General features: G+C 40.1%; 1 protein-coding gene across 2 annotated transcripts in view; it reads left to right on the forward strand.

Annotated features, from left to right (window-relative positions):
* Positions 1-12,779, forward strand: part of asic1b (acid-sensing (proton-gated) ion channel 1b) — a 204,103-nt gene that overhangs the window by 119,503 nt on the left and 71,821 nt on the right. Inside the window, exon 1 of one of the 2 annotated variants that reach the window (XM_075461537.1) lies at positions 11,613-12,426. The exons of the other annotated variant lie outside the window; for it this stretch is intronic. Within the exon in view, the coding sequence (XP_075317652.1) occupies positions 11,773-12,426 (654 nt within the window). The 5' untranslated portion in view covers positions 11,613-11,772. Of the gene's footprint in view, positions 1-11,612; positions 12,427-12,779 lie in introns of those variants that run through there. 2 annotated transcript variants of the gene reach the window in all.

The following is a 12,779-nucleotide window of genomic DNA, read 5'->3' on the forward strand; positions in this document are numbered from 1 at the left end:
TGCTCTACTATCCTGGTGTTAGTTTGCTCCTCTTATAATTTTTCTTTAGTTTCAGGTGTCCAGAAAGACAAACAGGTATTGTTTTGCTGATGGCTATGCCTAATTAACACAATTCATCAGCTGTATGGTGGCTTGAATAGGCCTATTAAGCCTCCCCACCTCTGTCAACCCCCTGCTTGGTTTGCACCCTCAGTCTCTGGGCTTTGGACATAAACATAAATATGGCACCAGTTGTATTTTGGAGAGAAGGGAAGAGCTTATACTGACAATGTTACTGTCACTGGGTCGCTCTAAGAGGGCGCTATTGCAATGACTCCATCATGATTTATAAAGTCCCGTCCAATATGCACTGCTTTCCATTAATCTGGTGGCAGCTGATCGGTTGTTGTTATGTGTGAATTACCTGCCCCCCTTGTACTTTTTGTGATGGCAATCTGACTTGAATCTTGATCGGACCAACATACACTTATCAGTTTCAGCACAACACAAGTCTGAACTGCAGTAGTCACATTAAAGAACAGACATGCACAGCAGCAGTGGGTTAATTTGGCTTCTAGAGGAATCTGACAGATAAGTTCACATTATTACTTAAATAAATAACAATGATTTCCAAATTGTCCAACTCCATGATTTTACCATTAGCTTAGATCAGCTGCAACACAAAGTAATGTTTTCATGTTATCTTAGCCAAAAGAACAATAGTAACTGTGTCTAAGTGTTTTAGATGCACTTTTAGTTCTACTCTCTGTCTGACTGTATATCAAAATACTCTGCTCACATCCACTGCTGTTTGCTAGCTTGTAATATGTAAATATGTATTTTTATCAGAAAACGTTTAGATTTTTGTATGGCAATATGGCTTTGCATCCTTAGCTTATCTCTCAACAGCAGTGTGGGTTGAGCAAGTAAAGTAAGACATCATGTTTTTCCCCAGTTAGTAACAACCATGCTGTTACAGTAATGCATATAAAAACTCACAAGTACTGTAAAACACTGACTGTTTGATAACCAAACATCTAGAAAATTGATTATTTTACGCCACGGCTTTCCATGTACAGTAAATATGAATTGTTATGTGGAAATGACATGTGGAAACAAGGACTATTAAAAACCATCTTATGTACCGTCCAATTTCACAAATATGTCAAATATGATGAGGACATTGTGGCTCTTCCTGTCACTTTCACAGAATGAAGGGTGAGGAACATTAACGGGAAAGTGACCAATTTCTGACTGTCTGAATGCCAACGCTTAAACAGACTAATGTAATATTATGTCTAAAAAGTAAAGGCCAAACTTTTCTTGCCTTCGTTTTTGTCATAATGTGAAGTTGTGGAATTAGACCCAAATGCAGAACACGTCAGAAAAGGGGAGTAGATTATGACGTTTTAATTCAAATTAAATGATACAAAATCCAAAGAACACGGGGAGCACAGGAACAAAACCAAAGCAGACTAAGGAATCTTAAGACAAGCTAGAGGTGATAACGGGAGGTAAGATGAGCGAGACAAGAAAGACCAATAAGACCAATAAGACCAATAAGACCAATAAGACTAATAAGACTAATAAGACTAATAAGACCAATAAGACCAATAAGACCAATAAGACGGAGATCCGGCAAGGAGTGGTGGAACTGGCATGACATATATACTGGGGAGGTTGATTACTGAACAGGACACAGGTGAGACTGAAGAGGGCCGATGGCAGGAGACATACTGAGGAGAGAGAGAGAGAGAAAGATGGCACATGGGGCGAGGGAGAGCACACTAACTTAGCAAAATGAATCTAAAGCAAAGGAAAAACATAGCAGAATAATAACGGGGAAATAATCTAACTAACACAAAGAACACACAAGGAGTAATTAAACAGAAAAACAAAGCTAAGGTGAAACAAAAACTGATTTAATAAAGAAAGAACTAAGAGCACTGAACAAAAACAGAAAATACCACTAAAAACATCCAGATCCTGACAGTTTTGTTTATTTAACTATTCCTTCATCTTGTATTATTTCTGGTAGCTTCACACTGACTGTGATTGGGAAAAAAAAGGAAAGAAAAAAAACGCTGTTTTCTGTCTGACTCCTGCGTGTTGGGGAAATTTAAAGGAATAAACAGTCACACAGTGACACCTCATTGGCACACTTAGTTTATGCTGACTGGAGTGGGACTTAAACCTTCCATGTACCTATGCCACTGAGAGATGGAATTGATTTTCCTTCAACAAGAAGTGCACATGTTAGGCCTACCAGCATGTATTTAAGAAGTAAATGCTGTAATTTGGAAGGTTGATCAGTGATCACGCCAATGGATGGATTGATGGATGGGTGGTTGCCTAAGGGAAAGCGAGCATCCATTACAAAAGCCTTTTCGAACCAAAGTTGCTTAACAGCCTCTTAGTGGATTTAGAGAAATCAACAACTGAGGCCGATGCCTCCCCAATTAGACAAACTATCCACGTTTCCGACAAATTTTTATTTTTACTGGAAGTTACAATATAATCCGGTTAGCAAAGTAACAAAATGCAATTTTGTTTTAAATAGTGATGAGTGTGCCGGGTCCCTGTGAGTGTTGGCTCCCTTAGTGTTGCAAATAAATCGAGGTACTCTCAATAATCTAGTTATAAACTCCCCCTTGGAGCGCTTGTCGTATTATCTGACATGACAGATGGATCCAAGCTCAAGCATCTAGCTCCCCACCTCTGCCTCTCCCAGATTTTTCGTCCCTCTAGGCTTCTTTACCACCTCTTATTCACCCCACCCCTTCTCGCCACATTCTCTCCTCTTTCAGTTATGCGCACCCCTCCCTTGCTTGGCTGTAGCATTGCCGAATACTGAAGGGAGAACTGCGATGCGCCAGGTTCTTCCACTCAGACATTCATGCGTGGTTTGCTGTGATGATAGAGGTGGATGGGGCCTCGGCTAAGTGTCAATCACCTGTGGAGGAGACAGGATGGGACAAGAGAAAATGCTGGTTTGCTGATTGAAAGAGTCCTCTACATTTTGCTGCAGTGATGGAGCTGCTGTCATACATGTGGGCATGTGTTTGATCAAGTAAGAGTATGAGTGACTGACGGATAGGAAAAAAGACATTGCTCAGCACTGACTGACTAGTCAGAAATGGCAATATGACAACAAATTGGAAAGGTTAAGTACAATTTTGGAATAATTTGCATGACAGTTGTGAAAATAAAAACCTGCACCACCTGCAGGCATTTTTTTGTTGCATGTGATGGTTTTAGCACCTGTGGTTAGCATTTCCATGGATAGTTAAGAGTTTAGAGGATGAACTAAGCTTCCAAATGGACTAAAATAAAAATTATTTTTGACACTCTAAACAAGATGAGCGTCTGGTTTTAATCTGGGCAATTTTAGGTCAATAAAGGGAAAGGAGCACTAAGTAAAAGTTTGGCCTCTCAAGAGATTAAGTTCTCAGATATCTTTTATCGACAGCAATTTTCACTGAAGCAACATAGCCCTGAAACTTTGAACATGCTGAAGAATAGTTTAATGTTAGAACTCACTCCAGATGCCAGGCAGAAATGACCTTACTTTGCATTGTCTCCTGTGTGCTGTACAGAGCCGCCAGTCCAGCATGGGAACAATCTCCAGTAGAAACTCTCCCGCTGTGGAGTGCATGTGTGAACAGATTCTTCTGTGTTTATGTGTGAAAATGACTACAATCTCAGGACTTAGTTGGTTCACAGTCATCAGTAGGAAAGGCTTTTTTGAAGAAAAAATCTGAAGATTTATGTCTGGATTACTCTTTTTACCTTTTGCCAACATTTAGCATCCATGAACTCTTCTTCTAAACAGCTGCCCAGCTGATTAAGGTCTCAACAAAGTAGTAAAAGGCTTTCTCGGTTGTAACATAATTAAGAAAGGACAAGTAACAGCAATGATCAAGGCCAATCTGAGACTGGAACTCTACAAAAACTTTTAAGAGAATTGCTGAAAGTATTGGAAGAGTCAAATTGGTAACCGGTGTTTGGCCCTCAGAAGGATTAAACAGTCTGACTACCTCTGACTACAGCATCAGAAAATATTTTTTTGCTTTTAAAAGAATAAAAGTTCACATGTCAATCCAGAGGCTTCTTTGGGATTGTGCTCCAGCTAGTATTGCAGGGAGCATTTCTCTAGTAAAAGAAGTAATGGATTCAAGTCAAACATTAAAATGTCAGTCAAACAGTTGAAGATAAAAAGAAAACAGGATAAAGATCCGAAACTCACCTGAAAATTCACAATCTGGACTTTCACAGAGCAAACCACAAACTATATTATTATAGTATAAATTGTCCCACCAGCGATTATAACACACTGGAACACTGTGGCACAGTACTAAAAGATTATTCAATGTGCTCTGCTCAATGCTTGACTCATCTCATTCCAACCTACAGGTAAAAATGAAAAACTTGAAAGCCTGCGGTCATAACAATGTGAAAATGGACGAGTTAGGCAAAACAGTGGTTGTTTTGGTTGTACACATGGTATTGCTTTTGAAGCTGCAACTGACAAGCTGGTTGAAAAATCAAACATTACAGAAATAGTAGTTACTTATATTAAATAAGTAATATACATACATATACTATATATATATACTGTATATATACATATGGTTTTATAGCAGATTGAATAAGTGGGCATATATGGAAAGAGATTGCAGAATATCTGTTGGTTTGTATGAACTGATGGAGGTTTTGAAAGCAGTCTCAGTAGTTATCGATATTAGAGTTGAAATCGCTTGTATCAAGGCTCTGAGCCTGCCCTGATGAATTGGCTTCATGAAAATGCCTCTAGATGACGTATTTTAAACCATTCCGCTTGATAACTCCCTCTTGACTCTTGTACCCTTCTGCTACTCTTAGTGATACAGGGACATTGAGATGCAAAGGTAGAAAGAGAAGAGAATTTTCAAGTGATAAAGTCAGAGTGAATCAAGCTGAGATAAAACAAGTAAAGGTGAATTCAGAATAAGTGAAACGGAAAGACAGGATGGAATGGACCTCACTGCAGAGGTAATGGGTTAGTTTAAGTGATAATTACATTCAGAGACGAGGCGATGCCACCGCATAATGCAGCAAGAAAGAGAGCCAGTCAGAAAGCTGCTGTGATTGCCCTCTGACCCAGCTCTGTTTACATCTTCCATGTCAATCAGAGCCAAAGAGAAGTGGAGGCTTTCCTACTCTTGACTTCGATCAGGACAGGTTGGTGTTTTCATGGATTTTAAAACCAGGCATATGATGTCTCCATTGACTCCAGCTGTCTGCTACTGCTGTAATCCCATTTGTCATCCATACCCAATTTCAGTGTGATGCTAATTGCACTGGCCTTAACAACATTTCTGTCTATGTCTGTTTAATTCTGCTTTTATATGCTAGAAGGACTTGCAATCCTATCAACTGTATGTCATCATCACATACTCAGCACCAACGGTGTGAATTTCAAGCATGTCATAAATATCAACACCATTTGAGATTCAGTGTACTCCCCACCCCCTGTAGCCTGCCTCCATAGAAACAAATATTTGTAATTGTTTTTGACTTCAGTCTGCATCACAATGAAATCTCTCTTGAAGATTGTTTGCTGTGCTCTCCACAGCATCTTCTTTTTCAGACATAAAGATGTGCAGTGTATGTTTTCAGGTGGTCTAATGACACTGTGCTTTGCTTATATAGATTTTTGGTTAAAGGGAAATTTACAAAATATACTGATGCATATTCTGACTTGGTGCTTTTATTTCCCAAATCCCATTTCAAAGTGTCTAAAATGCAATAAAAACTTGAATCTGTCTGTTTAAAGATACAGAAAACTTTAAAGAATACAAATTACTCTTGTAGATTCTACAGCCAACTGGTTAATTGGTGATGGATAAGGGGGTCATGATTGGGAATAAAACTAGCATCCATGAAAGACTTAGTCTTTTCAAGCAAGGATGGGTGTGGCTCACCACTTTGTGCCAAATCTCATCAGAGAATCATCAATAAATTCCAAAAAAATGTTTGTCAGTGAGAGTTTGCAAAGCATGTTGGCCTCTCAGTGTGTGCATTATATTGTGAAAAGATTTGGGGAGTCTGAAAACTCGATGCATAAAGGCCAAGACTGGTAATCCACTGTTGGATGTGCACAACCTTTGAGCCCTTAGGTGATGCTGCATAAGGAACCACTTAATCATAATAAATATAATCACAAGGGATCAGAAATACCTTGGAAAGCCATTTTTCTCAACACAGTCCACCACTGAATCCACAAATGTAACCTGGACAAGAAGACAGCATATATATCAACTTTATGCAGAAACACTACAGAGCTCATCTCATACAGACAAAACGACTGAACACGTGTTCTGTGATCAGATGACAACACGTTTGAGCTGCTTTTAGGAAAAAGAGATGTCTGGCTCTGCATGCCAAATATTACGAAGACCATCCAAGCTGCCATAAGAATGAGGTGCATAAGCCAGCATCTGTCACCCATGGGTATTGGAATTTTTTAGATATGTGCTCTATATATATGTATATATACATGGCTTCATAGACACAGAGTGTATGTTTTTAAATTGCCTGCCTGTATCTAGATCTGTCTACTATTTGAAAATGTATGAACATTAATGAGATTGAGAATCAAACACGGCCACTGACTGTTAAGTAGCTACAATCTTGTATGAAGAATGGACACAGATTCCTTATGCAACAACTACAACAATTAGTATCCTCAGTTCCAAATCAATTAAAAGGTGTAATGTGATGTACCTACAGAACTTTTTTGAGTGTTGCTGCATCATATTTTAGATTTGTTTATGTTTTCTACATTCTCTGAAATTGGTCAATGAGGTTGAATAAAGGTTAGAAGAAATCAATAAACCACCAGAGAAATATTTATTTTTCATTTGTAAAACTTTCCAACTTTTCTAGAAATGGGGTTTGTATTATTTTTATTAAATTTTCAGTTGACCTGATGTATGCAAACCTATTTTTATCTTTTCATTCAGTGTCAAAAATGACACAAAAAGACCTTAGATATTTGTGTTTTGACCTTGTAAAAAAAAAAAAAAAAAAAGCTAGAAGAACCTTACGTTTCTTATTCTAATTTGTTTTTTCCCATTATATGTATCTGCAAGTCGTAGCCACACTCTTCAAAACCAACATTAAAGGGGAACTCCGGGGCATTTGAAGCGTGTTTCCATTGCTAGAGGTTGTCAAATAATGATAGTATGACACAGAGAGGTGCGTATCTGCGCTCCCTGTGTGAAGATCGCTCTGTCCGCACAGTCTGTCATGCGAGGCTAATACGTGGTGGCTAAGGGGCAAGCGCTAACCCTTCCACGTAAAACAACAACTTGCACACTGCAGAAACGTCACACCACTTTATAACCCATCCGACAATAAAGTCACAAGCCTTACCATCAAAACCATATGCATGGTTCTCACATTACTGGCATGGGGACGTTACAAAACAACTTTATAAACAGCATGTCACTCACCGGCTGGTTGTAGGCTCGCGCATGTGAAAGCCCAGAAGAGTCGATGGAGAATAATCCCATATACAAAACAATTATATTCTCTAGAAAAACTGTGTTCAAGTATTTAAAACATTACAAGAATATTACTGGGCAAGTATTGTTGTAATGTTTTAAATACTTGAACGCAGTTTTTCTAGAGAATATAATTGTTTTGTATATGGGATTATTCTCCATCGACTCTTCTGGGCTTTCACATGCGCGAGCCTACAACCAGCCGGTGAGTGACATGCTGTTTATAAAGTTGTTTTGTAACGTCCCCATGCCAGTAATGTGAGAACCATGCATATGGTTTTGATGGTAAGGCTTGTGACTTTATTGTCGGATGGGTTATAAAGTGGTGTGACGTTTCTGCAGTGTGCAAGTTGTTGTTTTACGTGGAAGGGTTAGCGCTTGCCCCTTAGCCACCACGTATTAGCCTCGCATGACAGACTGTGCGGACAGAGCGATCTTCACACAGGGAGCGCAGATACGCACCTCTCTGTGTCATACTATCATTATTTGACAACCTCTAGCAATGGAAACACGCTTCAAATGCCCCGGAGTTCCCCTTTAAGAGCTGGCTTCACAGCATGACTCCACAGTATTGTTTTGAGAAAACCTCCATCTAGTTATCACAGTCTTATTGTAGTACAGTTCATGGAGTTGCGTGTCACCTCTACACCTCCTTAAATGAGAAATGTGTTGCTTGGCCACAACATCTCACTTAAAATAAGCAGGGCATTGTTCCCTGCATATTGCTTCCTGCCAGCAGAAGATCTTCTCCTGGAGAGCAGTGACTTCTTTTGAAAGGTTAAGACAGACTATTGTGTTTTTAAGAACAGTATCATTTCCGTTGGTCTTTGCCTCATTCTATCTCAGCGTCTTCTGGGATTGGGTCGGCTCAGTTCTTGTTTACTCTCTCTTTGTTTTTTCTGCATAGTCCAAATACAATGAATCCCACAATAATCTAAGAATATGAATGCTAGACTATTGATTGAACACTGCCTCCAAGCAGGTAATATCAGTGCCTATGCGTGTCAGCTATTTTTTTTTGATATCTTCATTTTTTCCTCTTGACTCTTCCTCTCTCATTTCAAATCCAGGCTTAAGTCAGATTTATGAGGAATGCATAAATTATCTGAAAGCACCACATGTCCATTGAGTCTGTGTGTGTGTGTGTGTGTGTGTGTGTGTGTATAGATACTTTCACATGTCTGTGTTTTTTCTGACTGTTTGTGTTTGTGCCTGTGTATGTGTATTCATCTGTGTCCATGTGTGACTGTATGCATGTTCTGAGTAATGGGCTTTGTGCATCCTCTCTTGCTGATGGCCTGGATGTATCCATGGCAACGCCAGGTCGATCCTAGCTGTAAGCAGAGCTGTTGAGAGGGACTTGAAAGGCAGCGTTAAAGCTCTCCTCTCATCTGCCCTGCGCTCCTCTCTGACCATGGCAAAATGCATGGCCTTGTTGAAATCCCAGCCCCATGGGTATGTGCTGTGGCTGTGACCGATGACACTCGCATCATAACACAACATTGCCACCTTTTGACCCAGTGCAAAACACGTTTTCAAGTGTTACTTTATTAGCTTCGTAATTCCATATTTTCTCTGAATTTTTGGTGAATACACAGGAAGATTACAATAACATAATGACACATTCCAGTTGTTTATCCTTTTAGGTATTTAATTTTAAAAAGTTCATAATCACAAGGGGATTACATAAAGTACGGGGAGAGGGACTGAACTTTGGATCAGTGACCTTTTAATGGTCAAGAGCAGAAGCCTTCAGGCTCCAGGGCCACCGGTTTTAAAAAAGTTTTAATCATAAATACATTACATTCTGCAGCTACTTGATTTTATGGGAGTCACACCTTTGGTTCAAAACGTATTGACGATTTACTGATTTAAAAGTTCAGCTATTTGTAGAGAGTCCCAAAGAATCAAAAGCTGTTTTTGCACCCTTCTTCTTTAGTTCATCAGTTCAACTGTTCAACTACCCCATCAGTTTGGATTTTGGTGCTTATTCACAAAAAAAATTTTGATAGATTTGAGTCAAAGCATCCCAAAAAGAAAGCGTATGATTGTTTTTGTCGCATGATTTGGTACTTGTATGAAATTGAATAAAATGAGACAAACAGAAAGTGCTTCATCGTTGGCATGTTCACTCATTCAGAATGTTTTCTAGCTGTTCCTTTTATTCTTTTTCATGACAGTTTCAGTCCTGAGGGAAGGTTACAGTATTATATGTGCTGCTGTTGCCCCCTAGTGGGTACCAACATGCTTGTAGAAGAGGAGAGAAAATAATTTTAAAGTAAGGAATAAAAGGACATGAGAAAAGATAAATGGGGGCACATGTATGGGTTAGATTTTGGGTTGGATTTATTTCTTAGACATAGATGCCAAAACAATCAGGTCGATTGTAACCCTGTGTGTATTAATCGGTCTGTCCTGCCATTATAATTGAGATATTTTGGCACAAGCGACGTAAACACAGTCAACTAATTTTTTTCAGGGGGTCACTGCTCTGCTGTGCACAGTTTAATTTTCTCCACAGCTGTTTCGCAACTTACCATCTTATACGAAATCCAAGATGTGTTAGCATTTGTGAATATTCATGCACCTCTCTGAGGGCCGGCAGACTGCTGCTGAGGGAGCACTGTGACCTTCTTGTTAGGTCAGGATGGATGCTGGAGGCTATCTACTGATCACTAATACATATTCAAGAACCGCAGGGCCACCACGCTGTTCAGCAAGCTCCAATATCATGATTAAGGCCAAGCCACAACTGTTGTGTTTGCTCTGTTATAGACATACTTCACAGCTGCAGCTCAACACATATTGACCAAGTCTGCTGCCTTTCTCACCCTTCCATTTGAGTCCCCCCGCCTCCCCTCCAGGTTAAAACACCGGCAGGCTGTTATGGTTTAAAAGCTTGACTAAATACATTACTCTGTGTAATGTGCTTGCTATTGGTTTTACAGGTTTAATGTGGCTGTTCCTTGGAGGTATCCTGTTGTATCATTAGGTTTTAATGTAAAGAGTGCTGTCATACCTCTAAATGGTTCTAACATTTCATTTTCTGGCACCAGGATGTTTCTGAAAATAATCTCAGCCTGTCTAATGGAGCTGGATCAATACAGATGCATCAGTCTCATACATTTCCTTTTCATATCGCAACCAGAACCACCTCTGGGAATCTGCATTTATCTCCATATACAATCATGAGAGGATCCATTTAAGATGTTTTCCCCTCCAGTACTTGTAGGTATCTGCTTTCAGTTAATCTGCTTGCCACAGAACTGCTCATAGTTATTGTTGGGGTTTTGTAATTTAAGAAGAATCTGTTGGTAAAATGAGCCATTAGATTCAAATAACAATGAGCAAATGGCAGTCCAGATTAAATTCCTTGACTTCTCTATGTGGTGTTTGCTCTCCCAAAGCTTATTACTTTATTAGGCATCATGCATGAACTTGATACTCACTTTTTCTAAAACTTAGCAGAGGAGTAGACCTTACACTCAAACCTCTGCACGCAGTTCAGATTCTAAGAATCTTTTCTCAGCTGAAGTTAGGTAATACCAGTGTCACTTGTATTTGATTGCACAACTGTGCTGAGATCATTTCTATCAACAGAAGAGGAGTGAGGACACCCTGAACTGTAAAATCAGCAGAAATAAAGCACCCTGTTTAGTGCTTTTGCTGCTCTACATTGGCTCTCACATTCTGCGTGAAGCCTGCTTTTTTCCTGTAAATGGTGAAACTCTGCCCCAGCGCAGTGACCTGTGGCTGGGCCCTGTGGGAGTATTTTGTGTCTTATACCCCTCACAGCCTCATCCCCCGCTCCTTCTATTCTTCTTCTCTCTTTCAATATTGCTCCAAGGGGTGGATCTGCCCCCAAGACTCAAGGACAAACCCAGGCCAGGCGTCTCAGTGTATGTGGATGGTGGTAGGAATGGGCGTGCAATTTGCCTTTCAGCTTGTGCTCTTTGCAGATGACATTTATACTTTGTTTAGGACAGTATATGTTTGATTGGCTCTGCATTTTGATTGACACCTCCCTTCAAAAGGACATTCAGATTACTGCTAGTTTTTCTCGTTATCTAACTTATTTTTACTCCTACGTTTGTGCGTTAATAGCCAGTTTTGAACAAGCTTTCCGGCACTCCTTTTTTTGAGCGACTCCACTGGGTCAGGATTTTTGGACTGTGTGACGACCGGGCTTCTCGCATTTGTTGTTTTCTTATTTCTAAGAGGTATTAACTTATTAACTCCTGCCACCATGCCGGTCCGGATCATGTGCTCCATCTCCTTTTCTGCTGATGATGAGCCCAGCAGAGGATTTGATGACCACTACAAGCGGGTAAATAAGGGCTTTGGTGATGGGGACTCACAGGAATACCTAGATAGGTGTAGTCAGGTGGATGATTACACTGAAGAGGAGGATGAGACTCAGGTGGACGACCTGGCCACTTTCTTTAGTGGTTGCTCGCTCCACGGAGCCAACCATGTGTTTGTAGAGGACAACAAGTGTAGCATTCGCAGGGGTCTGTGGGCAGTGGTCTTCACCATGGCCCTGTCCGCTTTCTCTTTGCAAATAGCTGACAGGATTATATACTATCTGCAATATGACTACATCACCATGTTGGATGAGAGATCAGCCAACAACATGACCTTTCCTGCCGTCACCATTTGCAATTACAACTTTATTCGGAAGTCTCAGATGAGCTACAGCGACCTGATTTTCATGGGCCCCTTATTGGGCTTTGAAGAAGGCATGGCACCGGGGTTTCCGCTGGCTCCAGAGCCGGACCGCCAACAGGGTTCACGCTTCAGCCTGGATGAGTTCTACAACCGCACTCGACATCGCTTTGAGGAAATGCTGCTGGATTGTAGCTTCAGGGGTTTAGAGTGTGGCCCTGAGAACTTCAGAGAGGTAAATCACACCAAGACTCCTCATCAAGAAATTATTTTCTTGAATAGTTCATATGTTTGATCTGTTGGGCACCAGCCAACTTTAAATTGGAAAATATCGAGCAAAGTTCTGGTGAGAGACTTGATTGTTTTGATTGATTGGTAATAAATATTATATATATGAACCTTAAATTGGAATGTTTTGCCAGATACAGCCCAGAAGGTTGCTGGGTTTTATCAGTAACTTCTGTTGCGGTTCATAAGATTAAAGAAGTGCATCCAGTTAATCACTAAAAGCTAAACTGAAATGCCTTCATATAGTTCTCATAAAGGAGGACATTTAGAAAATTACTTATGCCGAAGAAATGGTTTATT

This window comes from Odontesthes bonariensis, chromosome 3 (genome assembly GCF_027942865.1).
Source record: "Odontesthes bonariensis isolate fOdoBon6 chromosome 3, fOdoBon6.hap1, whole genome shotgun sequence".
Lineage (NCBI taxonomy): Eukaryota > Metazoa > Chordata > Actinopteri > Atheriniformes > Atherinopsidae > Odontesthes > Odontesthes bonariensis.